The sequence below is a fragment of the Podarcis gaigeae genome (genome assembly GCF_964106915.1).
Source record: "Podarcis gaigeae genome assembly, chromosome: 2".
In the NCBI taxonomy this organism is placed as follows: Eukaryota; Metazoa; Chordata; class Lepidosauria; order Squamata; family Lacertidae; genus Podarcis; species Podarcis gaigeae.
In genome coordinates this window covers 71,281,582-71,309,481 of record NC_139679.1, presented here as the reverse complement: position 1 = coordinate 71,309,481, position 27,900 = coordinate 71,281,582, and the positions used below count along the sequence as shown (strand labels likewise).

Here is a 27,900-nt window from a genome sequence, read left to right as displayed (position 1 = left end):
GCGGCAATCCAATACCCACTCATTGGGAGCAAGCCCCACTGAAAGTGGGACCTGCCTCTGAGTGGACATGTATAAGATTGTGCTGTTAAGGAGGCTTCCTTAACTCTTCCTCATCTGATGCCTGAGTTCCAACCTGAGTTTGTAACTTTGGCAGTATAACATCTGGCTGCCTGGAATTACTGCTAGGAATGCAGAACGATTGGGAGTAAATTCCTTTCCAAACTTATTAACTAATAGTCAAAAGAAGATAAAATAACACAATATGCCGGGAAGATGCAGATAATAGAATCATAAAATTGAGCTGAGTTGGGATTTGAACCCTGGTCTCCCAGGTCCTAGTCCAATACTCCAACCATTACACCACCAGAACAGAGGCTTATATTCCTGAAATGGGATGAATGTCTCTTTCCAATATTTGATGGTGAGTCCTAATAAGTTCCAGGAGCATTTTGACTCATGTGGCAGAAGTGCCCAGGTGTATTTCTCCTCCCCATTCCCATAGCACAACCTTTGTCCTAAGACTGTGGTAGAAGATATGTATTAGGAAGGTTCCAGTAGGTTTACACTAATAATAATAATATTAATTTGTTATTTGTACCCCACCCATCTGACTCGGTTGCCAACCCAGACACTCTGGGTGGATTCCAGCATATATAAAAACACAGCAAATTATTAAATATTTAAAAGACTTCCCTAAACAGGGCTGCCTTCAGATGTTTTCTAAATGTTATATAATTACTCATCTCCTTAACATTTGATGGAAGGGCATTCCATAAGATGGGTGCCACTACCGAGAAGGCCCTCTACCTATGTCTGACTTGTGCATGATTTCATGTGATCCCGGCAATCAGCAGGTGTACTGTTGGAAATATGTGTTTTGTCTCTTGTGTAGGGTGGTTATTTGTTCAGCATTGGCAACTGTCTTTTCTGCTCCTGTTCTAGGCCATTGAAAGTGTTGCTTCTGCCTCTGACCATAAGGTAATATCTTAGATTCTGCAGTAGCTGTTCTCTACCTATAATTATCTTTTTAGGGATGTTAATTGAAGGGGGGAACTTGTTTCCTTCATGGCACCCTTTAAAAAAAAAAATTCCCAGCAGCAATTACATTAATTTGGAATAGCGTGAAGTTGTCACTTGTGTAGTAAGAGGACATATTGAAACTGACCTTTATCTTCTCTCTCTGCATTTCTAACACACCTGAGTTAGCTTTCTAGCTCAATATTTGTAGCAAATCTATTTCTTCACTCAAAGCCATTAGAAGTCAGGGCGAGGGCCAAACTTTTCATCCATCCTCTAAACTGAGAGATCTCAGTCTCTGGACTGCTTGTCGATATGACAGAAAATTATTCCACTCTTTGGCCAAGATACTAGAATTCTGTTTTAGAGGCTTGTCAGATTCTGCTTTTAGACACTGCCTTCAGTGTATGCACATTTATATTTGATTTACATAAGTACAAAAAGGAGTTGTTTTCAGAATTTGGATTCACCTTCTTCCCTCCATGTAATTGTGCAATGGAAGAAATTCTTATCAGAAAGTAGATGAGAACTAGGAATGAATTTTCACTCTAACCACTGAAACCTTGTTGTTGTTTAGTCGTTTAGTCGTGTCCCCATGGACCTTAAACCTTAGTTTATTGTAAACACTGGCTGGGCCTTCCAATCTTTCTTCTGAATCATGAACACTAGGAACGTGTCATTTTAAAAGCAAAACTAAAGAGACGTTTTTCAGAATGCTATATAAAATTACCACAGGTTCTGCCAAGTGAGTTGTCTAGATCCTTTGTCTGGTCTGATTCTTATTCTTCTACCTTGCTTGGTTGTTAACCTTTACATAATCAGGTTGTTTTACTTGCCAAAAGGTTCTGGATCTGATAATGCTGTTAGTAATCTATGCTACAAATGGCAAGAACAAGAAGCAGATTGAGAGAGTGCTGAAGAACAAGATTCAATCAGGGTGCGTAAGAGAGCAGTTGCTGCGCAATGCCTTCCGTTACTACTTAATGGTGAGTACTCCTGCTGCTGTGTGATCCAGCATGCTGACAGTCTTTCCCCCACTCCATCCTCTGTCCTAAAATCTGCATGATTATTTGCTGGTTTGCGTACAGACCTTGCTTATTTTATCCACATGGCTGTGTACACAGGTACAGATCTGCATGGAGAGACATTAAAGTAAAACAGGCAGAGATGGTTACAGCTTTTCCTGCAATCATGGTGGTTTCTACTGCAGAAATGGCTGCTGGCTGCCTCCACATGCTGCCTGATTTATTCTGAAGATAACAAGACTTGTATGTGTGAACTGGCTCTAGGATTCAGGGTGTTACTGGCTCCTACAAAGAACATGTGCTTCTTTACGTCTGGAAACTGTCAACAGGAGACATCCTCATATGTACGCTTCCTAAAGCCGGCTGGAGTAAAACTTCCTTCTGGCAGAACTAGACAGCGTTGGTGGCTTCTATCCCTCAGAAGCCTCCTTATTGCTTGCCTCATTGTCTTATCGATTTACAATTTAATTTTAGAAATGTCAGTCTGTCTGGCAAATCTGTATGAATTGCTCCAGTATTTTGTTAGCTCATCTTTGTGAGATGTTGAAGTGTTTCCTGTAATCGTTGCCAATCTTTTCAAAACCCCTTAACTTGGAGTAATATAGACAATTGGAAATATAGTAGAGGTATGTATCAGAATCTCCCTTTTTTCTGTCTTTATCCAGGTTATGAGAGACCTCTTTCCAGCTGTCCTGTCACTGGCTGAGATCTTTGTACACTCGGCAGATCCCTGCATTGTCTCTTTTGGCTGCTGTATGTACAAGCAAGCATTCACAGTCTTTGACTCTTATTGCCAGCAGGTATCGTGACACATTAGTTCCATTCTTTGTTTGGTGAAGTGTGTGTGTGTGTTGTTGCCTTGTAGCAATTGACAGCTTCTGCTTCTAATGTAGTGGGGGGCAGAATGCCATGGATCATAGAAGACAACCAGTTTGCATCAAGTTTCCTGTTTTGTAGCCAGGTCTGTGCCAGTGAGAGGTGAGATAGGGCACTGGCCAAAGGCCCTTTCTGGCCACAGCACTATTAGCCACCCTGCAGCTACCAGGGCTGGGCCATGTTCTGATGGGTGGGAAATATGCTAATTACTTTTTAAATTTGTGAAACATTTATAAATCACCAATTACAATCCACGTCAAGGCAGTGTACAAGTTTAAACGGTAAGTTCACAATGATCTAATTTTGAATGAAATGCTGCTGATAACCCAGGGGCACCTTTATTTAATTCCTCACATTAAACACCACTGAGAGGGAGGGAATAGGTCAGCATATTATTATTTATTAAAATTATTGCCTGCTCTTCACTAGAGAGGTCCCAGGGAAGGTTAGAACAATTTAAAATTCAGAATAAAAATAGATAAAAATCACAATAATATGATGAGTTCGGAAAATGCACACCTCCGGCTTCAAAAGTCAAAAACATTTATCTGCACTTCTTTTTATTTTCCTTTTGTTACATCAAGATGCCTGCTGTGATTAGTTTGATAAGCACATCTCTGTTCTGTGTTTTGCTCTGGTTTATGTAGAGTTTCTTGTCATTCTCTACAGTCCAGCTTATGTGGGTGCAAACTATGTTAACCAAAAGGGGAAAGCTGAAGAAGAATATACAGGCAAAGAACTCAGGGCCTGCCCACCTATGAGATGCGCTGAGGCAGCCACCTCAGGCGGCAGAATCCCAGGAGGCAGTGTCCCCATGACTGCTGGAAAAGTGGCAACTTCCAGCAAGATCTCACCAATATCTTGAAACATCTTGTGCCCTTCACTTTGTGGGCACTGCTGTGTGACCCAGCTAAAGGAGGCCCTGGACTCAGGTGGCAAAACAGGATGGGATGCCTCTGGAAGTAGGCAGCATCTCTAGCCTCTCTTATACCAGGTCAGGGCCATTCTGCCCAAAGCTGGACTGCATGCTTTTCATTTTGCCTTGTGTTTGTTCTTGCAGGAGATTGTGGGTGCCTTGGTAACTCATGCATGTGGTGGCAATAATATTGCAGTTGATGTCTCTCTGGATATGCTCATTGACCTGGTGTCTCTTCACACTTCATCCATAGTTCCTTATGCAGTCTTTCTGAAGGCAAGTATGATACAAAGCTGGGAGCTCTCACTTTGGTACTAACAGCTTAACAACTAACCATTCTTCTTTGGAAGAGTCTGAGCAATTGGCTGGTGCTTGATGGTCCACCACAGTTTGGTTAATGGTCCACTTTTTGTGACACAGAGGAAGTCAGTCCAGGTGTTAACAGTATACTTTTTGCTGTACTGCACATTCTGTTATCAGAATTTATCATGAAGATATGGAGTACTTGGCCTGACTCTGATCTCTCCTTTTCAGAGCATTTTAGATTATATGGATAATCTAAGTCCACAACAAATCCGGAAGCTATTCCAGATTCTTAGCATGCTGGCATTCAGCCAGGGGCACAAAAGCAATCACATTCAGGTGAGTAGAAACATACTGAGTCCTGTAGATCCTGATGGCTATGCACCATATTGGCCTGACTATAAGCTGCACCTGCAAATAAGCCACACCTTTAAAATTCAAGGTTTATTTGCAGGTGCGGCCCACCTCCCAGCACTAACACCCTGAACAGGGGGTGGCCGGTGCTCAGCGCCCCACTCCCCAAGCCGGTGCCGGCACTCAGCTCCAAATATAAGCCGCACTTTAACTTCTCACAGTCAGAATTTGGGGGGAAAGTGCAGCTTATATTTGGGCCAATACAGTACTAACTCCAAGATGGAATTCCTTTGAGTACCAGTTGCTGAGGAACACAAGTGGGGAGCATTGCTATTGCACTCATGTCCTGATTCTGGGCTCCCATACGCATCTAGTTGGCCACTGTGAGAACAGGATGATGGACTAAATGGGCTTTTGGTCTGATCCAGCAGGGATGTTCTTATGATCTAATTGCAAATATCTAGATGCCATTGTGTGTGTGTGTGTGTGTGTGTGTGTGTGTGTGTGTGTGTGTGTTAACAGTGAATGTTCAAAATTTGCTGAACATTGCTGATACCTCCTACCTTAGAGATAAAACATTTATCCACTTCTCAGACTTACTCCACTGAATTCCAGCACATATCCTACTTCTACCCTTTCAGATGTTATAGATTTCACGCATAATTCAGTGGCATGAGATTTACTGTGAGTGCATCTGGATGAGGCGTCGTTATTTCTGACATTCTGGTTCCTCTCTTTCCATGCAGGATGACATGCATATGGTGATCAGGAAGCAACTCTCCAGCACTATTCCAAAGTATAAGCGCATTGGTATTATTGGTGCAGTTACCATGGTGGGAAGCATGGCAGCAAAGAGGTGAGGAAATGGAGAAGAATTTGCACACTGTCATTTAACTCTTTTCTAGATACAGATGGCAACCGAGGCTGTCTCTTGAAAACTGCACCATGAAAAATCCAAGAGAATATAGCAATTTTAAAAAATCAATTTCCAAATATATAGGTTGTCCGAAAGAGCTCCATTAAGGCTGATACCAACAGTACACCTTAGAACAGGGGCTTCCAAACTGTCATCCATGGGCAAACTTCATTCAGGTGGATTTGTGGCTGAAGACAGGAGGCATCTTATCCATTGTGTTAAATATGGTGATCTTTAATTTTATTTTTTATTGATTCTTTCATTTCTTGTATTTTACTATATTACAGTTTGAAGTCTCTGGAATTCAGATTGTTATACAATAAAATACAATTATATAAGAACTGAAGGACGCAATAAAAATACAGTTTAAAATTGTACAGCGTCTAGCACAGTGCATTACAGTTGCTACAACAAGCAGAAAAAAGTCTTAATTGGTCCACCAGGACCCTCAGCAATTTTTAAGTGGTCTATGGGGAAAAAGAAAGCGGAGCCTTAGAAAAAGTGAGCAGCAGGATTTCTAACTGTGTTCCCTGTGTACACACAACGTATACAAATAGTGCAGTAGAGATGAGGGGCACACCGCTTTTCAAATGTCTGGCAAAATGTTGTAGAGCCTAATGATCTGCAATACATTTGCATATGATTTATTGATGCCTTGTTAAAGGTGAGGTAGAATTCTGTGTTCCTGGGCTTTTGAAATGAATGCTATCAAAATGCATTCTGCAAATTATGAGGGGATCCCTCCATGGTATTGTTTTAATTCTGTGATATGAAGTGCTGCATGATCAAAAACACAACAGAAAGTATAAAATAAAATAATAGTGTTCTTGTGAAGAGACACAATTCGCACTGGATTTCAGTTCATTAGGCAATGGTATTTGGGGTTCATTTGTTTTGGAGAATAATGCAAAGCAGGAAGAAAGCCTTCAGAGGATATGTGAGCATTTATGGCATTTGAAGCCACCTCCCTACCCATATGGGTCTGTGACAGTTATATCATTGTGATGATTAATTGGACAGTGAATGATGATCAATGAGATGTAAAGAATGTAATGAATTTATGGTCTTTGAAGCAGCCTTAGTTCCATTTCTGTGGCTCAGAAATGTATATCCAAGCGCCCAACTACACCAGTTAAAAATAATTACTCTAAAATATGATTTCAGGAGTAAAGAAAATGGACAGCTATTGGAACGGGCACAGCTGAGCAAGGAGCAATGTAGACAGGCAAGTATTTGGATATTTGCAGGACCGCTCTGGGAGTAGGTAGTATGTGGGGAAGAGATGTGTTCTTTGAAAAATTGCAGCAGAGCTGAATGGGAAGATCAGTCAGTGTAAAGCTTGGGGAGATATTCAGATTAACATGATGCTTGCTTTTTTATTAACTTAGAATTTAAACTGACCGGAATCCTCCCCAATTTTAACATGGGGGGGAAGTCGTTAGAAAGTTTCTGCTTTTCATTTTAAACTATCTGCTTCTTTTATGCGCTAAAGAGGAGGTGGGAGGAGAGAATATGCAAGCCCAATACTTGTCAGAGCCTTTGCTCATAATGCTAGAAACCATGGTTTAGCATTATGTGAGGTGAGGCCCGGTAAAGAGGTTAGAAAAATAAGCTTGGAAGAATTAATCTGAGAATGGATGAGTGGGAGGAGCAGGATGTCAATGTCAGTAAGACAAGGTGTCAATGGAGATTTGTGCACACATAATGCGTTTCAGAGATAGGTGTCAGATATTACTTAACATCTGGCTGCTGGTGTTCCTTATAATGTTCACAGGGGAATGTGCACAGGCTGCCTGCACTTGTGGAACCATCACAAGTTGCCTGTACAATTATCCTATCACAATTATGAGAAGAGCCGTTGACCAAATGCCAGAGTGACATTCATTTGGCTAATGACATTTCTGGTAACCTCTAAAGCCACTTGAGGGTTTGTGGACTATGTGCGAACATTGAAAAGCTGAAACCATATCATCCTCCAGTAACTACTCTGCTTCTTCTTTTTCTACAGATTATATCTTTACTAGAGCTGGTTTGCTCCTGCTGTGGACAGGTCCCCCAGGCCTTGGCTCTCTATTACGATGAACTTGCCAACTTGATTCAAAAAGGGAATTTGGATTCTCAGATCCTAGTAGGTCATAGAGCTATTGGTCTGCATCCATTCAGTTACAGATATTATATAACCATAGCTGGCATAATATTAGCTGAAACAGTAGTCTGGTAAATCATGGTAAACCTTAATCTGAAGCAATTGTGCTCATGCACATTGCTCCAGTTGCTCCTCCTGCTCCCTTTACCAAGCTGAGAGGAAACCAACCACAGCACTAGCTTAGCATCACATGCAAACCATTGTTCATGGTTTGTTTCTCTCTAAGCCATGAGTTGAAGGTTTGTTTTTTACTTCATGCTCTTGGTTTATATGGAAGAAACAAACCATGAGCGCTGGTTCACACGTAACACTCCGCCAGCACTGTGGTTGGTTTTAACCTGGCTTTTGGCAATGGAAGAAGCAGGGTGGATGCAATTTGAATAACATGCACCAGCATGCTGCATGTTTGTGGTAAGCCATAGTTTGTTTCTGACGTCTTCTGACTTCTAAACCCTAAAATCTTTTTTCCTCAAAGAAAGTTTAACTTATTGCTTTACTAAATCCTTAAATAAAATAATATCTTGTTTTTGGAGGGAAAATAAGGTTTTGGCACCACACCTAAGTGCCATACAACTTGAACCAGTATTGGGAGTAGAATAGACTACATAAAGTCTAGGAGGTTAAAGGGGTTCTCAGTGGAAGCTGTCAGAGGAAAAGTAAAACTATCCACTTGATGGTAGTGGGGGATAAAGGAGGAGTTGCTTTAGCTAGTTTGCATGCTTCACTTCTTCCTTTAGCCTGCACCGTCACCCTTCTTCAACATAATTCTTTAAAATGAGTTTTCCTTGTGGAACTGTCATTCTTTCAGGAGTGGATTGAGAACAGTGTGGAGAAGGACTTTGAGAGAGATTTTGTGACAGATCTTCTCCCTATAGAGGACAGGTATTTCAGGGGGGAAAAACACCATTTACCGCCTTCAGTACAAAAAATTCAATTAGTTATTGTAGCATTGGCCATCAATTGATATCTGATTCCTCTGCAGTGCTTTCCTGCTCCCGGTGAAGTCCCAGTATAGCTTGGAAGATGACAAAAGTGAGGGAATAATTGCTATTAACTTGTTGCCTCTGCTGTCCCAGAGCTCTTTGAGCAAGAATGTAGATGAAGTAGCAGCTAAGAGCCATGACAAAAGGTCAGTGGTGCTTCTCTGTTCTTATTGAGATGAATAGATAACAGCCTTGGCCAAGGCAGAATGTGACTGCTAATGCATACTTTTTAAAATTTAAATGGAATCATGGAAATAGTTGTTTTGTTCTTTCAGAAAGAATTAGTCAGGATGGTTATGAAGAAAACATGCAGGCATTTCTGATAAATGTAAAAACAAGGGGAAAGAGCAGCAGACTCACAGTGTTCCTTTTCAAAACACATCTCATTGCCTTGCCACAGCTCATGGTCCCTATCTCTCCAGTTTGCTTAATAGTGCATCTGCGTTTCCCAACTATCCCAACTTTTTCCCCTAGGCATTGCATATGGGAACAAAGATTCCATTTTCATGAGAGGAGGCAATTTAAAGGTTAAGAGCAGTAGTCTCGTAATCTGGGGAACCGGGTTCGCGTCTCCGCTCCTCTGCTCCTCCACCTGCAGCTGCTGGGTGACCTTGGGCCAGTCACACTTCTCTGAAGTCTCTCAGCCCCACTCACCTCACAGAGTGTTTGTTGTGGGGGAGGAAGGGAAAGGAGAATGTTAGCTGCTTTGAGACTCCTTTGGGTAGTGATAAAGCAGGATATCAAATCCAAACTCTTCTTCTTCTTATACAAGAAAGATGCAGGCAAATTTAAATATACTTTTAAAAATTTGCTAAGTTTTACACTGTCTGAATAATATATTAAGAACACATAAAGCTGCCTAATCAAAGTCCAAATTATTTATCCACCTAGCATAGTATTGTCTAGGGTTGGGGTGGGTAACCTGTGGCCCTTCATACATAAACACAATGAATATGCCTATTAAAGAAATCCCCCAAGGAAACTACTGTTGGTTTTTTAAAGTATTAAGTGGTGTGAGATAACTTGGTGGTCATTTATCAGTCCTATATAGATTTAGTCCAGGGCAGCCAACATAGTTGTTGGACTCCAGTTCCTATCATCCCAGATTGTTGACCATGCTGGGTGGAACTGATGAAATTTGGAGTCCATCAGTGTCTGGAAAGGCTGAAGTTAGCTACTCCTGATCTAGGGCTTCAGACTGGTCTTTCCAAGCCATGTCTGGAAATACTGAAAACTGGACTAGGACATTTTTCATTTCTTCTCTCCTTTCTCTCCCCAGGGTAGTGTCTCCTCTGTGTTTGTCACCATTCTTCCGGCTGCTGAGACTCTGCATGGCAGAACTGAATAAAGGGAGCTTGGATGATGTTGATGCCCTATTAGGTACAGGTTATGGACAGTTATCTCTGTGAATGAATGGCATTTATTGCTTTAGTCCATGGACTACAGCAGAAGATAGTTGGCTCTGCCTGACCTAATCTGTCCTGTAATCTCTTTGAGGGTTTGGGATGTTCAGAGCTGGGTTGTAAGTAAAACATCTTACCTTCTAATTTGTTGTCTCTTAAGTTATACTGTTCATTCCCCCATAATAGACTGAATTGCAGTAGTACCTCGGGTTAAGTACTTAATTCATTCTGGAGGTCCGTTCTTAATCTGAAACTGTTCTTAACCTGAAGCACCACTTTAGCTAATGGGGCCTCCTGCTGCCACCGTGCCGCCGGAGCACGATTTCTGTTCTCATCCTGAAGCAAAGTACCTGAGGTACTATTTCTGGGTTAGCGGGGTCTGTAACCTGAAGCGGATGTAACCCGAGGTACCACTGTACTAGGAATCACTGGTCGTGTGCCATTACCTCTCAGGCCAGCTGAACTTAGTTCTGTGGTACTCTGGGAAGGATAAGGTGCTAGCTACTATATACAAATGCAACAGCTAAGAGGGATGGATTGTGAAGGTGGCAGTGGGTGGGTGCTTTGATTATGTTGAACTTAAGTTAACTTAAGCCCTGGGGTTTTGACATGTTTGTTACAGGGTGTCCTTTGTATCTGACCAACTTGGAGGTGGTAGGAAAGTTAGATTCCTTATCGAAGCAAGAGCGTGAATTCCTCTGTTCTCTTCTATTTCATGCCCTCAACTGGTTCCGTGAGGTGAGCAGTACTATGCAAGAAATAGTTAATTTCCTACTCCTTCAAATTCTGGCTAATACGCCAGATGTCTATCTGATATGACAAGTACCATCTCCCCAAAAACATAAAGGGAAGCTTTCCTAAACTGGGTTCTGTGTATGTCTAAATGGATTCATATTTTCATGACATAAATATTATTTTTGTGTTTGGGAGTGAAGAAGTGCATGCTTCCTGATTGGTGCATGTAAAAAAATGCATGCCTTCAGAAGTACACACTTTTTATAATACAGATATTAATATTTGTAACTGGAAAAATAAGTGTACAAAGGAGCCTCCAGGATTCTTTTTTTTTAAATTGCTTTCTTTGTTCTTCACATTACTTTTGAAAAGAGTGTCTGCCCCAAGATGTCAGAGCACTGTGTCATGTAGTATAGTACAGCAATTTCAAAAAACATATCTGCATCTTTAAAGCTGTGGGTTCCTGGTCAAGGGGATGAAATTTGCAGATGCACTTCGCCATTTTGTTTGGCTGACATTTTATGGTCCAAGTCAGCAACTTATTTATAACAGGTGATGTATGTGGAATTGGACAAAGGCTGAAGGACACAATCCTTATTGTGGAGTGCATTAAGATGTCTCTCCAGTGTGCTCTGGAAGTATCAGATTTGATAAAAGGTTTAGCAGCCACCTTAGATTAGCAGAGGTAGCTAGGAAATGAGATGTCCCTTTCTTAGTTTCACAATTTTGCTTTGCCTTTCAAGGTGGTGAATGCCTTCTGTCAACAAGATGACCCCGAGATAAAGGGGAAGGTTTTGACTCGGTTACAGAACATTACGGAGCTACAGTGTCTACTGGAAAAATGCTTGGCAGGTGAGCAAGAACAAAATGCAGGGTTAAAGGGCATGGGGGAAAGAGAATATCCAGTATCTGCATATGTCTACAAGTAGATGGGCCGGCAAACAGGTTGACTGTGGTTTTTCTGCATGTGTAGGATTGCTGCACAGTTAGAGCTACCTGTATATTTCTCATTGCCACATGGAAATACAATTCATGTAGAAACTTTGTAATGTATGAAGTCTGCCTTAATGTAATGTAATGCTTCTCCTTTTGTTTCTCAGCAAGCCCTGGATATGTTCCCCCTCTTGCAAATTTTGATTCTGAAACCTCAGAAGGAGTACCTGTCATCAATACCACTGGTGCCACCAAAAAGAAGAGCAAAGGTAACATATGCTAAACTTTATTTTTAAAATAAAAATTCATGGAAGGATATAATCGAGACTATAAACTTTTTTTGCAAATAAGTCCAGAAATGAAGAAGAGGTAACGCAATAATAAGACTGTATAGCGCAGCACCTCAAGCTTAAAGTATAATTGTGTCTTTGTTCAGTATACCATGGTGCTGCAGGAGTATCAGAAGGGCTGGGTCGACCGGGAGGAAGGGATTTTGTGGTTGCTGCAAGGCCTCCACACTGAGAAGGGCTCCCCTCTTCCAGGCTTACCCAGTTCTCTGTCTCTATGGCTGCTCCTTCTTGTGAGTAGTAGTATGGCAGCAGTCACTGCTGCGCTAGTGGCATTCCTTTGGAGAGTGAAGATAGGAAGAAAGGTGTTAGCATGAAGGTATTGATTGTTCTCCATGTCTGAGGGGCAGCCTTTGTTTCGAAGGTGCCCAGTGTTTGTGGTGTGTGTTCCTCAAGTGCATAGGATCTTTCTCCAAGTGTCCCCAGCCCCTCTCCTGAATGCAAAGTCCCTATGCAGGGAGCCTGTGAGACAGCATAGCACACCACAGATGTCAAGAAGTGCACAATTTGAATCCTGCAGGTGCTGTAGATTCACTGGGTCCAGAAGTCCCATTTGGAGTGGCCTCAGTTGGGACCAGGTGCTGCTGGGCCCAATTACTTGAGGATCAGGTCCTCCTCGTTGACTTCTGTGTTGTTTTCATTAGGCCATCCTTTTTGCTAGCTTAACTGACGCAGGGCTCCTAGGGTCACATGACTGATCTGATCTGATGCTCATTATGTCCCCCTCCCTCCTGTCCTGTAACACCCCTTATTCTGGGCTTGCACCAGCTTTGGCTGCTGCAGGAATTTGCATAGCTCCATCTGAGCCCAAGGGTGGGGACTTAGCTGTGTCTGGAACTTCCCAGCTTAGCTGGGGATCTGCTGCATCCGAAGATGCTCATCTCAACAGATCTTGCCCCCTTTCTCTCTGTTTGTGAAATGCTCCCTTGTTTTTCAGGGCAAAAAAACCCCAAATCTGATAATGGCAAAAATGGTTCTGCAGACAACTCACAACTGGATGAGAACACAGAAGCAAATCAGCCTGAAGCTGAGATCAGCCAACCAGAGAAGGTTCCATATAGCCCAAGTTCTTTTGAGGAGTATACAAAAGGAAACTAAAAAGAGCAGACTGGGGTGCTGTGGGTTTTTCCCTAGTAATTTGAGCTTTATTCTCTCCCTGATTATGAACATCCTCTCATGAAAAATCTGATAAACTACATGATAAAAAAGCAGCATTGGTGCAAGCATGCCAGGGTAATTGGTATCCACTCAGTGGCTTAAGGGGTTGGGGCCAGCAAAAATGCATTTCAGATTCTTAGGGTGCCTTGGATTTTTCAAGTCTTAAATCAGTGTACCCATGATTTTTTTATTTTTCCTATATTCTTTCCTTCTGGATGTGCAGTACACTGGCAGCATATACAAATACATGCCCCCTTAGTGAAAATCTAAGACCACACATTAATGAAGAAGCACCATAATCTGAATGTGCAGTCATTTCCATATTGTTTGTCAGTGCTTCTATCTTCCCGTTCTGTGATGCTCTTCCAATTCTATTATCCTATAGCTTTTTTTAAGCACAGACTTGGATGGCTATCTACCTGTCAGGGATCCTATAGCAGCAGCATTTCTTGCATCAGCAGAGGGTTGGGCAAAGATACCTTTGAGATGCCTTACATTTCTATGATTCTATACTGTTGAAAGGGGAATTTGCACAGTCTGTATCTGTATATGCCACCTGTGTATTTCATCTTATCAAATGCCATTGAGAACCAATGCTGGCCAAATGCAGAGTTACTTTTGCAGTTGACTGGCACTCAGTTCCCAGAGATGTGTCCTGTGCAAAGAGATATGTTCTTGTTCTTCTTTTCAGGACTCCACAGAAAAAGAACCAGAGACTCCTTTGGTACCACTGCAGAGTTATAGTGCGTATTTCCGTGAACTAGACTTAGAGGTTTTTAGCATTATTCACAGTGGCCTGCTGACCAAATCTGCTCTGGATACGGAGATGCACACAAAGGCACGTAAATTTAAAGAACCATGGCATAAACTTCAGTGTACTTACTCTCACCTTTTGTGGTGAAAATACACAGCAGCAACACACACACTTGTCCCATCCTACTCTGATATCTCCTGAACTAGCATTTTTATGTAGTGCTATATTTAAATGCCTGAAGATCCCAGAATACTTCATTTATAGGCACCATATGAGCATTTGACTTAATTGTGTCATATTCTTCCCTTAAATTTTTAGACCCATGAAGTGGTGCAGATTGGGCCAACACAGCTTCTGTTCCTTTTGGATGATCTGAGTCGTAAGTTGGAACACATGCTGATTCCAGTTGCTGCAAAGAGAGCCCCCTTTTTTAAGGTACGTACAAAAGAGATAGCAAGAAGGCATTGTGTTTCTTATGTTGGGGACAAAATGCAGCTCCCCAGGCCTCTCTAGCCTGCAGGACTCTCCTCAGGGCATGCATCTTCCCAAACCACAGTTGTCTTCAGCTCTGTTTTTCAACCTTCTTGAGGTTTTTTTTGCCCAGTTGAAATGTGTCCTTGAATTCTGATAGTGCTTCTTGCTTGCTTGGGTGGAGGGCAGAGAAGGATGTGATGAGTGTGTAGAAACTAGCCTAAGTAATGCACTCTCTTTGTCCCTTGTGCATTCTGATTCACTCTTGTATACTTCCTGGTTTGATCAAATCTTAGTTTGCTGTTAAACCTGATTTAGTAAACCATGATTTGATCAAAGTAGGAAGCTGGGAAGGGAGAAAATCCAAGTTTGTGCTCTTCAAAAGGTGACTGTGTTATGTGCCCAGCTTTACGCTGGTACCAGCTATGCACTTTATTCTATACTGGAGACAATTTCATGTTTGCTGAGCATTCATTGGTAAAATCCCTTTCACCTATACTAAGGTCTGTTCACTGCATAAAACTTTAAAAACCTTGGCTTTTCTACAGGGAAAAGGAAATAGAAATGTTGGATTTTCACATCTTTGTCAAAGATCATCTCAAGAAGTGATTGAATATGCTGTTGAACTCTTGAAGCCACTGTGTAATCACATGGAAAATATGCACAACTACTTCCAGGTTAGAAAGTAAATTGTTTAGGCTACATCAACATACAATGTGTGTTTCTATCATGAGTGTTTAGTAAAGTAGGTGGATCACAATGTAAGCAAGCAAATGGCAACTTTTTACTTAATAGTTTGTTCTTCAATTAAGGCACTAATTGCAGAGAACCATGGTGTGATCGATGGGCCATGGGTCAACATTCAAGAACACCACCTCATGTCATCCTGTTATCAGCGATTATTGCAAGTCTTTCACCTTCTGTTTGCTTGGTGAGTGTGTGGAAGTGCAAATATGACAGTAAGGATGAACCATCACTCTTATTTTAGGGCTCTTATTTTTCTTCTTGGCTAGGACTCCCATCAAACAAGCCATCCTTAGCTAAGGTCAGCAATAGGCTCCTGTGAAGCTCATTGTCATATAGCCCTGACACAGTTACTTGGTCAGATTAAGACAAGAACGTAAGCAAAACTTTAGGGTGCCTAACTGTGCAATCAGAGTTGATAGTCCTCTGCTGTAGAAATGAGACCCAAGATTTCTGATGACATGTGGCTGGCAGTCTGTGCATGAAAAACATACAGAGCTTGAAGAATGCTTACATTTCTCTTCCCCACACTAGGCATTATTGCAAAAGGTGATTGATGTCTTCTCTTTCCTCAGGAGTGGATTTTCTCAACACGAAAACCATAGCTTGCTGAAATCTGGTCTCCGGGTCCTAGCACATAGACTCAAGCCAGGGGAGAGAGATCTCCCTCTTGAGGAGTTGCTCAGGTAAGATAAAGAACATGTCCCTCGTGGTGCACCCCTTAGTGTTTTTTTAGCCCTATTTTGAATAGACCACCTTTCCTCTTGTCAAAGTGCCTGATCCCTTCCAGGTAGTTTTTCAAATGGATCTAAAAGGTAAAAGATTCAGAAACAGGATATAGGATCCATCACTGGGCATGGGAAACTGAATATTAGAATGTGTTTATTATACCAATATACCAGCAATGTTGTTGTTGTTGTTGTTAATAATAATAATAATTATAAATTTCTTTTTTGTATCCTACAGTCAGAGTTTTCAATACTTACTGAACTTCCAGCACAGTATTCCCAACATTTACTGTGCACTGAGCCTCACTCAGCTTCTGCTTGTCATTACTGAAAAATCTGGGACTAGCCAGAAAAGCAATGAAATAGGTAAGGTGTACAGAGTTTCCTTGCATTGCATAGCTTTAATTTGTATAAATTATGTGTAGTTTTGAGAGTTTCAGCAAGCACATTGAAGAAGGCATGCTATGCTTTCAAGAAATAAAATGCTGAAAGGATTTAATTTATGGTTAGTGTTTCTTACCTAACCTAGATGGAAAGTAGGATTCCAAAGTGGATGATGCACACAATGTTTGTACGTCTTATTGGAAATTCCCTGAAAACAGGGGGAGCTTTGTAGGTGACAACCCAACAGAGATCATTGAAAAATAGTTACAGGATTATGAGACTATGACTCCAACGGTTGCAGAACCACAGGTGCTTGGGCCCACAGATATCACAAATGGCAAGAAATAAAAGTTGATGCAAAATCACATGGTGTTCAACACATGTTATCTGCCTAGCTCATGGATAGCCAGTATGGTGCCCCTAAAATGTTGCTGGACTACAACTCCCATCATGCCAGACCATTGGCTTTCTTGGCTGGCCTAATGGGAGTTGGAGTTCAGCAACCTCAGGATAGCCCCATGCTGGCTACCCGACTGAGACACTGAAAGCGGATCAATAGACTGTTGCCTGCCCTGCACAATAAAATAAATCCATGCATTCTTCTTTTGTTCTTCTTCAACAGCTTCCATCACTAAACATTTTCTCTGCCAATCATGGCTGCAGCCCAGTGGAATTCGTCAGAAGGGCACCCAGTTTAATGATGCTCTCCACACTTTGTTCTGGTAAGGATGGCTTTCTGTTTGAGATATAAGCATAATGCTCTCTACTTTCATTCCCACAAAAAGATCATGATGTAGCAGCCAGTTTATTTCATTTGACACTGAAAAGGCTTCATTGGCAACTACCGAGATTGTTTAAAAATCACAATTTCTAATCAAATTGCCTTTGTAACTACATTACATGTTTATAATTACGAATATTGATGAAATAGGGAAGAAAACATCTTTTATGCTTTTCTAGTACATCAAGCCAAATGTAACGTAATGTAGCATAAGCCTTATAAGGCTTTCTGATACCATATGGAATTCTGGTAATTTTTGTGAAAAAAATTGTTCCACACAGTATCTATATGGAGCACACAGATAATATATTGAAGGCGATAGAAGACATTTGCAGTGTTGGGATTCCGCAGCTGATTCAGTCTTCTAAAGATGAATACTCTTCCACTTACCCTACGTTGACCAGGTAATGGGGACCTTGAGATTTATTTTTTTCCATTGAACAGTTCTCCAAAAAGAAAGAAATACTGGAGAAACTTATATTATGTATTCTATTTTCACCAGGCAAACGTTTCCAGTTTTCTTCCGAGTGATGATGGCTCAGCTAGAGAGCTCAGCGAAAAGCATTTCTGCTGGAAAACCATCAGATTCCAGTGAGGTAGGGTGACATAGGGTATCTGAGATTTCTAGCAGGAAGTCTGCATACCATAGCTCTGGCAGAATGTGTGAGAGCATGTTCAGCCTCACCATGTACTTAATTCCTGAAGCTCTGAGCTAATTTTGCACAAGTTCAATAACTAAGTGGTAAAATAGCACATGTGTTCAATAACTAAGTGGTAAAATAGCACATGTGTAATCAGTTGTAATGGGACGCAGGTGGCGCTGTGGGTTAAAGCCTCAGCACCTAGGACTTGCCGATCGAAAGGTCGGCGGTTCGAATCCCTGCGGCGGGGTGCGCTCCCGCTGCTCGGTCCCAGCGCCTGCCAACCTAGCAGTTCGAAAGCACCTCCGGGTGCAAGTAGATAAATAGGGACCGCTTACCAGCGGGAAGGTAAACGGCGTTTCCGTGTGCGGCTCTGGCTCGCCAGAGCAGCGATGTCACGCTGGCCACGTGACCCGGAAGTGTCTCCGGACAGCGCTGGCCCCTGGCCTCTTGAGTGAGATGGGCGCACAACCCCAGAGTCTGTCAAGACTGGCCCGTACGGGCAGGGGTACCTTTACCTTTACCTTTAATCAGTTGTAAAGGTATACACACACACACACACCATGGCATTTAAGACCAAACTGCGGGAGGCAGTGGAAAACAGAAGTGCCTGGCGTGCTCTGGTCCATGGGGTCACAAAGAGTCGGACACGACTACATGACTAAACAACAACAAAGCTTGAATGTACCTGCTGGAGGTCACTTGTATTGTTTATTGTAGGGAACCTCAGTCATATAAATGTGTTGTCTTTCATAACTGACAGTGGCCTAACAGATATGTAACACTAACCTGTGATTTAGCATTGTGTGAAGAAGCCTCGGTGAACCTCAGACTTGTTCATCACCACTGCCTCTCCCCCTCACCTTGAGGAACATGGCTCCTGGCAGCAGCCAGATGATACCCAAATAAACATACCGGTATTTCTACTCTTGTTATTCCACAGGTCCAGCTAGAGAAGTTGCTACGCTGGAACCTGGCTGTCCGGGATTTCCACATCCTTGTTAATTTAGTCAAGGTGAGCAGCCTTCACATTAACAAGGAACGTGCATTGCTGGAATATGTCTGTGTAGGATTCCTGTATTCTTATCCATTTAGTCAAAATGAGTGCCTTTATGTTTAACCTGGAGAAGAGTAAAAAAAAGATGTGATAACCATCATCAAACATCTCAAGGGACTGCCATGCAGAAGCAGGGGGCTGTTCCAGAGTGCAGACTAGAATCAATGGGTGGAAATTGTAGGGAAGCTGATTTTGGCTAAACACGAGGAGAAACTTCCTAACAGCAATTTCTTACGAGAGCTATTCAGCTGGAATAAGCTGCCTCAGGACCTTGTACAGACTTTTACGTTCCTTGGGAAGGTGGGAGGAATTGCTTTAACTAGCATTCTGGTTTCTCATCATTCTTTCTGCTGGATCCTTTACTCTTTCCAAACAGGTATTTGACAGTAGGCCTGTGCTCAGTGCTTGCCTGAAGGTAAGTTGAAGATCTGATGACAATGGTGGCTCCCACAGAGGCTTACAAATGTGTGAGAAGACAATCCCTGCCTTCAAGCTCACACAAAAGAAAAGGGGGCTGGGAGGGAGCAGGGCGGGAGGACGCAAGCTCAGGTACTAATTCTTAGTTACAGAGATCTTGCAGTGAACAGCAGGAATTGGGGGGGGGGGGAATGGAGAGCATCCAAAAGTTGCTGGTCACTCAGTGCCAAAAACAACCCAGGCAATCTAGGACTTGCAAGGGCCTTCCACTCTGATACTTCAATTTGACTCTGCACCTGGCTATAATTGCAATGCAGGGAGCACAGCACTTCATTCAGTGAAAGGTGCTTATTATGTGAACTTGGATGTAGGTATGAGGGAGCACCATGCTGATACTTGAAATTACTGGCACATGTACCTTCTGCCCAAGTATTCCTGCTACAGTAGAGAAACTTTGGAGCACAAATACCTTTTGATTACATAGCTACATTGCACTACAGACATCCTATGAAACAATTCCTGAGATTGTTTGGGTGAAACTATGAAATTAAAATGATGTAAATTGATGGCAGGGATATGCTTTAATACTTCTTTCCTGATTAGGCTGGAAAGGGAAATAAACAAATATGCAAGGTTCCATGCTCTGTGATGTAAACTCGTGGCTTGTTCAAATAGCATCTCCTAATTTTTGTAAGCAATTACCACGTTTTCTGCCTTTTTGTCTTTGCTCCGCACAGTATGGGCGTCTTTTTGTGGAAACATTCTTGAAGCTTGGCATGCCCCTATTGGACTGCAGCTTTAAAAAACACAGGGTAAGATGTTGGAAACAGGGCTGTCTTTTGATTGACACAGGAATAGACTGAAGAATTCGTGGCTGCTCTTTCTAAGCATGGAGTATAGTGACTGTGCAAATGATACAATGAAAACGGGGAGGAAATGTTTGGTATAACTGAGTTGATCTGAGAACTGAACAGTGGGTGAAACAAATTATGTGCCTTAGTGACACTTCCTTGCAAAACTGCCATGACCTAGAGCATGGGATAATAGTAAGACAATAACTCAGATAAGGGCTGTTTCGTGTGTTACTTTTAAATATACATCTCAAAGAGGTTTAGGGGACATGTGGCAAATATGGGCATCATACAAGTACACTTGTCCAGGAACCAAGACTGACTGCAACTCCTTTTTTAATGTACAGTACACTTGGTAGCAAACCTGAGTTTGGTGTGATGCAATATGCAAAGCCGTCCTAACTGGTTCGGTATAACCCACTGAGTGAAAATAGAGCCTTGAGTTACAGTGATAATGCAGTATTCCAAGTAGCCCAATAGGTGGCAGTTTTGAACAGGTTTGTAAATGGTTTTCTTCCGCCTTCCAGGAGGATGTGCAGAGTTTGCTGAAAACCTTGCAGCTGAGCACTAGACAACTTCACCACATATGTGGCCATTCCAAGGTAAAGAAGGCTACAAACAAGGTGTTGGCTTCTAATTTAGTACAATCTGGTCAATCTGCTTTAAGTTCTCTATCAAAGTATGCTCAGTCTTCCCATTTCAGTGATTATTTGTAATGAATTGCAAATCCAGTAAGAGGCTGGGAATCTCCAGATTGTCCTCCAGCTATTCTTGCTTTATCCATTCCTGTCCATGCATAATAAGAAGGGTCCAGCTAACATTTTTATAAGCTAATTGCTATTAGCCTGTAAGTCTGACCTTTATTATTATGGACATATTGCAACCACAGGGACGCGGGTGGCGCTGTGGGTAAAACCTCAGCGCCTAGGACTTGCCGATTGTCAGGTCGGCGGTTCGAATCCCCGCGGCAGGGTGCGCTCCCGCTGCTCGGTCCCAGCGCCTGCCAACCTAGCAGTTCGAAAGCACCCCCGGGTGCAAGTAGATAAATAGGGACCGCTTACTAGCGGGAAGGTAAACGGTGTTTCCGTGTGCTGCGCTGGCTCGCCAGATGCAGCTTGTCACGCTGGCCACGTGACCCGAAGTGTCTTCGGACAGCGCTGGCTCCCGGCCTCTTAAGCGAGATGGGCGCGCAACCCCAGAGTCGGACACGACTGGCCCATATGGGCAGGGGTACCTTTACCTTTACCACAACCACAGGTATATTCTTCTGGAAGGCTAAATTGTCATCATCTGTTTTGCTACTCCTGATATTGTTTTTTGTTGTTGTAAAATAATAGTAGTAGTAGTAATAGTAATAATAATTTTTATTTATACCTTGCCCTCCCCAGCCAAGGCCGGGCTCAGGGTGGCTTACAAGCAATAATAAAAGCAAGTAGTAGTGGTAGTAATATAATATTCAACCCTGATCAACTTGAGAAGGTTATATTTATGGCAGCAGACCTTTTCTGCTCCCCTATGCCCCACTGCCAGTCCTGTTGCTTAAAACCTGTTCCTTGACCTTACACTTGTCTTTTTAGGGTTAGCACTGGGAGAGAAGGGGAGGTAGAAGACAGACTTCAGAAGAAAGAGCAAGTTTGTCCAAAGGCAACAAGCTACAATATCAATAGCACTCTTAAGTTTATAATATACATTTTACAACCTTTATACTATTTAGTTATAACAACCATATTGAAGGTTGCTATTTCCATCATAGCAGAGGTAGGGAGATAAAACCTTGCTGAATGCCATTTAGTGCATTCATAAAACAGGGTTTGAAGCCAGATTTCCTATATCCCAAACCAACTGAACAATCCTGATTAAATAGAGAAAAAGATGCAGATAAGGATTGTTAATTTCCTTCTGTGCATTTCTTCCATGTGTAGATTCATCAAGACACAGGACTCACCAGCCATGTACCGCTACTGAAGAAATCCCTTGAGCTGTTTGTTTACCGAGTGAAAGCAATGTTGGCTCTCAATCATTGTCAGGAAGCTTTCTGGGTGGGCGTCCTCAAAAACAGGGATCTGCAGGTGAGAATATATATGTGTACAGCACCACTTGGTTTCTTGTGAATGGCTCATTGACTGAGCTTGGTGGAATTTGAATGGACATCATTATTCAAGTATTAGCAGAGTAAATAACATTTAAATACATGGAAGATCATAACTTTTATGTTATCAGATGTCTTTTTAGAAAGCTGAGTGAACCAGTTGTTGCTAGCTTGTTGAATGATTTATTTCGATGGAGATCATCTGAAAGGGCCTCTGAACTCAAAGAAATTAATTTTCACATACTGGCTTTTGGAAGCCAGTTTGCTGACAGTGTGTTCATCCTCTTCAATGGAATGATATACGGGTAACAGTAACACACACAGTATTTGTGTGAAATAGAATAAGAAATAAGCCCTTTATTAAATTAAAAGTATTTGTGCCCTGTCCTTCCAGTAGAATGTTTGAGGCAGCTCATAACACACCTTCAAAATACAGGTAGGTAGCTGTGTTGGTCTGACGCAGTCGAATTAAATAAAAAAATTGTCCAGAACAAACTTAGTTGGTCTCCAAGGTGCTACTGGACAATTTTTTAATTTTATTTATTTAGTTCTTCAAAATACAGTAAGTGACAAATGCAAGAACAGCTAAAAAGGGGCAGGGACAGCAACCAAAAGAGATTTAAAACCAAATAGTCATATGGCAGGAGTCAAATGCATGTCTAAAACGAAAGGTCTTCACAGAGTAGCAGAAAGCCAGTCAAGAGAGAGGAGAGTTCCATTTTTGAGTGGCATCATAAGTTTATTGTGTCCATTTTAGGGAGAAGAGATTCTTTCACAGGCATCCCAAGCTAGCAAGATGGAAGAGGAGATTTCCAAGCTTCCCACAGAGGTAATTCTCTAAAGCAACTATTGTGGTTGTTGTTTTTATAATCATTATATTCTGCAGTAGGGGAAGGGTCAAGATTATCATTCTGTTTCTGGTACAGGAAATGCACAATGATAAGATGTCTTCACTGTTGTTGTAATCTGAGCTGTGCCACTGTTGCGTCTTTCTCACTAACATCTTTTGCACGAAATGAGCTGCAGTCTGTAGGCTCAAAGGGGGGGGGGGGGCTAGGCTGACCAATGGGCATAATCCGGTTAGCCTAATGAGATAAGATGGAAATGGCACTCTGAACCATCCCTTTCTTGGACATGGAAAGGCAGCAATTTGCACATTGGGGAAACCCACCCCTAACTTTACATATATGCTAATAAGGTTCAAACTGGTGGTTAGAGGCCAAGAAATATTTGGGGTTGTGATGGCTAGCTCAATGAAAATGCTTATAGATAATGTGCATACATCTGTATCCCTTAATCTTCACCACTTGTGCATCAGTGCCATGATTTTTTTTCCCAGGAGGAGGAGGAGGAAGGGGAAGATTCAGAGAATGAAGATGGGATGGATATCAAAGACAGTGATGAAGACAGCTCTGATTAGCATGGGCTATACCGGCTTAATTCTTCATGGCATAATTACTGGAACTAGTAAATTAAAGGAAGCAAATATTGAATGGATTGTGTGTCCAGAACACCTGTGCTTCAGTGAGCTTATTGTGGATCTCTAGAAAGATTTGCACCTTGAAATTCAAAGCACTTTTCTCCTTGCATCCAAATCTGTCTCTCTTTTCCTCTCTCATATGCCTCACTCTGTCAATCCCTAAATATTCTCCACTCGTGATATGTAAAAACAAAACATACAACTTTTCATTTGAGTCAAGAATCAACATTTGAAATGTTTGATTAAACATCTGAAAAAATACTAAAATGTTCATTTTGGTTGCTTTCGTCTCATGAAAATATTTCACTGCTCATTTGTATAGTGTCCTGGACTGTTGTGTTGTTTGTAGTGCTACATGCAGAAATATGTATTAAGATCTTTGGAGTTTCATTCACAAATTTACTAAATAAATTAGAAATCCTAACTGTTGCATGCTGTGGCAAGTGTTATAGTTCTAAAGGGGCACTAATGACATTTCTGTAGGTTTAATTAACCATCAGCATTTGTGTCCCTTACCCACAAGTCATTTTAAGGCTTCTGTGACATTGTCTATAAGCATTTAAATAGGGCAATTGAATGTTATGGAATCATGTCCATGTCTACACATTGAAAAAATAAAAATTTTGCTGTCCTGAATTGTCCAGCTAGCTTTAGTCTTTCAAGTATTGCTGTTATCTCTATTTAATATGAAATACATGTAGCTTTCCAGAGTGTAAGAAAATGGCAAGTAAGCAGAGAATCAGACATGCCCCAAATTTCATGAATTAGTTGGGAAGGAAAGCAAATATATGTCTCTTGTTTTTGTAACTTTATATCTTACATGGGTGTTAACTGGAGTTTGAATATGTCTTAAGGTGTGGGATTTGCATTTTAAATTTGGGCAGTCCTGCTTTTTAAAGTCCCTTAGGCCTTTAACTATAATGCTTGATTTTGTAGAGTTTTAAATGCTTTATTGTAGGGACACAGCAGTTTCTTCCCTCATAATGGCTATGAAGGAAGGAGTTTTTGCGTCACAAGCTTTCAAGTCCAGAGAAACATTAATTCCAGAGTGTTAAAGTAGTACGCAATGCTGCAATATTGGCTTCTGCAGCTACACATCAAAGCTATGAAAAAGAAGAAAATCTGGTAAACCACAACATCAGGAAAGAGAAGTATTATAGCCAAAACAGTGTGTTCTTAGCCCTTTTATTAAAAGCATAAGAAGCACAAATATGTTTGAAATTGACTTCACATGATTGATAAGCGTAAGAATTCCACTCTTGCTATCTCCCTCTTGCAGGCTTTAGATAGGGTAGACCTGACTTTCCTTAATCTAAAAAAGCCCCTCACTACTGGGCCTCAAAAGAGAAATACAAGGAAAAGACTGAAGCCACAACAAACCCAAATGCCAACTCTGTCTCGGCATCTGCTCAGCAATCCCAGGCTTGCCGCAGTGCGCAGACTCGCGGGTTTGGGGAGGGCGGGGCCCAGGGAAGCACGGCGCACGCGTGCCGCAACCTTGGGCCTGCTCCTACAAGACACGGAAAAGCAAGCCTGGGGAGACGGGCTGCGTCTTGTGCGCAAGCGCAGCAGCTTCCGGGGAGGGGGGTCCGTCTGCTCTCAGCTGTCGGTCATGTCGGTACAGGAGGACCCGGTTCAGCGCGAGATCCACCAGGACTGGGCCAATCGCGAGTACATCGAGGTGATCACCAGCTCCATCAAGAAGATCGCGGACTTCCTCAACTCCTTCGGTACAGAAGCCGCCGCCCTGGCCTTCTCCTTCCTTCCTTCCCTATGGGGGTCGCGATCCCTGCCAAGCGGGACGGGGGGGGGGTGTCTGGCTGGGGGCGCCGCTTGCCCACCTCTCACTTTCCCTTTTCTTCGCCTGCAGACATGTCCTGCCGCTCGCGCCTGGCCACGCTCAACGAGAAGCTGACGGCGCTGGAGAGGCGGATCGAATACATCGAGGCCCGGGTAAGGCGGCGGCGGCTGCTCCGGGAACCCCGGAAGGCGATGACCCCCTTTGCCTGGCTGGCTGCACCCGCGGCCGACTCGGCTTCGGGGATTCTGCTGCCGACCCCCTGCTCCCTTTTGCAGGCTTCCTCCAGGCACGCAAGCCAGGCTTGCTTTTGCCCTCCCTGGAGGCTGAGAGGAACCAGGTGGTCAGTTTCAGGCAGCAGGTTGGGCGCAGGAATGTAAGAAGCCGCCTAATGCTGAGTCAGATATGGACCATCCATGACCTGTGCTGATGGGCAGGGTTTCAGTGAAGGGATCTTGGCAGTGCTAACTGGATATGCCTGCAATGGAACCTCTGCCACTTAGCTATGGCCCTTGTGTGCTTGAATGATTCATAGATAAGGCACCTCATCTAGTTCAACCCCCTGCAATGCAAAAGCCCTCCAGTCAGCTTCTGCCTTTCCTCTGCAGACACATTGTGATGCAAGCCTTTTTTGTTGTTGCCTGGAGCCTTCTTCATCACACATATTGGGCCCACACATTCCAACCAGAAAAAATCCACTACACTTAACGCTGTATTCGATTTTAAGTTATCATATTGGGGGAATGTACATGTATTATTTATATATTTCATAACATGTATACATTGTGTGATTATTTTAAAAAAAAACAATTTACAAAAGTGCTACCAGAGTGGCATGAAGTAGATTATTGATGCTATTTTCTGAAATTCTGGTTGGCATAGTGAAGGTATTGACTTAACATGGATTTGGGATTGTTTCATATGGGTCAGCCCAGCTACTTTTGCTTTATTTTTAGATTTTAAGGTATTATGTGATCAAGTGTGCACACAAAAAATAATAATATCTATTCTCCTGCGCCAATACTACCTATAAGTTTCCTAAAGAAACTTAGGAATATCCTCTTCCCCCTTCCCTTCCCAGGAAACCACATTGCAAGGCAAGCAAGCTCTCTTCTTTCTTTTGACAGGTAACAAAAGGTGAAACGCTGACATAGGGTGGCGGAGGCTGGCAGGGAGCCAACCTGGAAAAAAAATGTGCAGCTGTTTACGAAGCTGACGATCAGACATCAAGTTTCTTCATTTCTTAATATGGATGGGAGTTACACTCGTCTCTGCCCCTTGGGAAGCTGCACCCCCCGTTTGGAGCCTGTGACTTTGTGCGGGTGATTTCCACCTGAAATGGCTAAATTGTACAAGAGCATGTTTAATTATGTGGTTTTTATACAAGCCGATTTATGCGCTTGCAAAGCTCTCTTTAACAGAATCTTTATGAAACCAAATCTTCATTTCTGGGAACACAATGATGGTGGTGATGTTGTTTTTTAACAGTTGAAACAGAGCAGGATGTTGGGACTGTGCATAGTGGGCAGTTTCAATATACACAGTAAGAGCATCCTGCGGCTGACTTTCGCTGCTGGAAGGTATCGATTCATTTCACTGCGGTTGTCCAACAGAATAAATGTGCAGTGTGTTTTGGGGGGCAGGGGGAGACTTATCATGTGCCAAGGGAGGGGGGCTTAGTTTTCTAAGTATTTTGTATTCTCTGATGTAACTTGGGGTATCTTTTTTCCATTTGTGTTTCAACAATAAAACCTCCTGTGCTTAACAAGTCTGGTCAGTCTGCAGCTAGAGTTTGGGATGGGTGTACATAAGGGATACTGAAGAAGAGTTTGGATTTGATATCCCGCCTTTCACTCCCCTTCAGGAGTCTCAAAGCGGCTAACATTCTCCTTTCCCTTCCTCCCCCACAACAAACACTCTGTGAGGTGAGTGGGGCTGAGAGACTTCAGAGAAGTGTGACTGGCCCAAGGTCACCCAGCAGCTGCATGTGGAGGAGCGGAGACGCGAACCCGGTTCCCCAGATTACAAGACTACCGCTCTTAACCACTGCACCATACTGCCGCCGTGTATTGAGCCCATCCAATGCCAGAATAGTGTGAGTGTCCAAGAAAATATTGGTGGACACTTGCAGCTCCCCAGTGTATCCATAGTTAAACATTTTAAATGTTTGTGTAAGTTTATTTTAATTTTAATATTGTGGAATTCAGTGTTTTGCTTGGAAATTGACCTGTCACTTCAAGCACTTCTGCTCGCCCAGTGGAACAATATCCCCCATGTGCTGTTCTGGTGGTTCTTCCGACCTGAGTGGAGTGGAGGAGGTGTTGCGGGGATGCAGAGAGAGAAGAGGGTAGCCCCACTGTGCTAGTGGGAGAATCTGCCCTGGCTACTACCAGTAGGACCAGGTAGTTCGATTTGGCTCAGTTGCTGTGAACTTGATGGTGAGCACTGGGTAATAAATCAAAAGAACAACTAATAAAAAATAGATATAAATAGTATACTGCTTAGATGCCTATTTTGGCCTTAAGTGATATATTAATTAATCTTAAACTAACAATAAGCACTGAAAGCTGGGGCAAACCACCATTTATTCACC

At 42.5% G+C, this 27,900-nt stretch overlaps 2 protein-coding genes across 4 annotated transcripts in view; both read left to right on the top strand.

Annotated features, from left to right (window-relative positions):
• The window catches only part of FANCD2 (FA complementation group D2), a 37,643-nt gene extending 13,710 nt beyond the window's left edge, over nt 1-23,933 (top strand). Inside the window, exons 15-45 of one of the 3 annotated variants that reach the window (XM_083726497.1) lie at nt 943-978; nt 1,860-2,003; nt 2,708-2,842; nt 3,979-4,110; nt 4,369-4,476; nt 5,238-5,347; nt 6,572-6,632; nt 7,416-7,535; nt 8,362-8,435; nt 8,536-8,682; nt 9,816-9,916; nt 10,562-10,677; nt 11,418-11,526; nt 11,775-11,876; nt 12,892-13,004; nt 13,804-13,950; nt 14,185-14,301; nt 14,886-15,014; nt 15,150-15,268; nt 15,657-15,767; nt 16,048-16,175; nt 16,816-16,915; nt 17,256-17,378; nt 17,477-17,570; nt 18,559-18,630; nt 19,049-19,087; nt 19,827-19,901; nt 20,468-20,542; nt 21,863-22,009; nt 22,787-22,858; nt 23,369-23,933. In XM_083726497.1, the coding sequence (XP_083582623.1) occupies nt 943-978; nt 1,860-2,003; nt 2,708-2,842; nt 3,979-4,110; nt 4,369-4,476; nt 5,238-5,347; nt 6,572-6,632; nt 7,416-7,535; nt 8,362-8,435; nt 8,536-8,682; nt 9,816-9,916; nt 10,562-10,677; nt 11,418-11,526; nt 11,775-11,876; nt 12,892-13,004; nt 13,804-13,950; nt 14,185-14,301; nt 14,886-15,014; nt 15,150-15,268; nt 15,657-15,767; nt 16,048-16,175; nt 16,816-16,915; nt 17,256-17,378; nt 17,477-17,570; nt 18,559-18,630; nt 19,049-19,087; nt 19,827-19,901; nt 20,468-20,542; nt 21,863-22,009; nt 22,787-22,858; nt 23,369-23,449 (3,237 nt within the window). In that variant the 3' untranslated portion in view covers nt 23,450-23,933. The remainder of the gene's footprint in view (nt 1-942; nt 979-1,859; nt 2,004-2,707; nt 2,843-3,978; nt 4,111-4,368; nt 4,477-5,237; nt 5,348-6,571; nt 6,633-7,415; nt 7,536-8,361; nt 8,436-8,535; nt 8,683-9,815; nt 9,917-10,561; nt 10,678-11,417; nt 11,527-11,774; nt 11,877-12,891; nt 13,005-13,803; nt 13,951-14,184; nt 14,302-14,885; nt 15,015-15,149; nt 15,269-15,656; nt 15,768-16,047; nt 16,176-16,815; nt 16,916-17,255; nt 17,379-17,476; nt 17,571-18,558; nt 18,631-19,048; nt 19,088-19,826; nt 19,902-20,467; nt 20,543-21,862; nt 22,010-22,786; nt 22,859-23,368) is intronic. The other 2 variants (XM_083726499.1, XM_083726498.1) reach the window with 2 other exon arrangements.
• A 1,073-nt stretch (nt 23,934-25,006) lies between these two features.
• On the top strand, nt 25,007-27,075 carry BRK1 (BRICK1 subunit of SCAR/WAVE actin nucleating complex). Its single transcript, XM_083726704.1, has 3 exons — nt 25,007-25,239; nt 25,380-25,462; nt 26,435-27,075. The coding sequence occupies exons 1-3, from the start codon at nt 25,122-25,124 to the stop codon at nt 26,459-26,461; spliced, it is 228 nt and encodes a 75-aa protein (XP_083582830.1). The 5' UTR covers nt 25,007-25,121; the 3' UTR covers nt 26,462-27,075.
• The last annotated feature ends 825 nt before the right edge of the window (nt 27,076-27,900 follow it).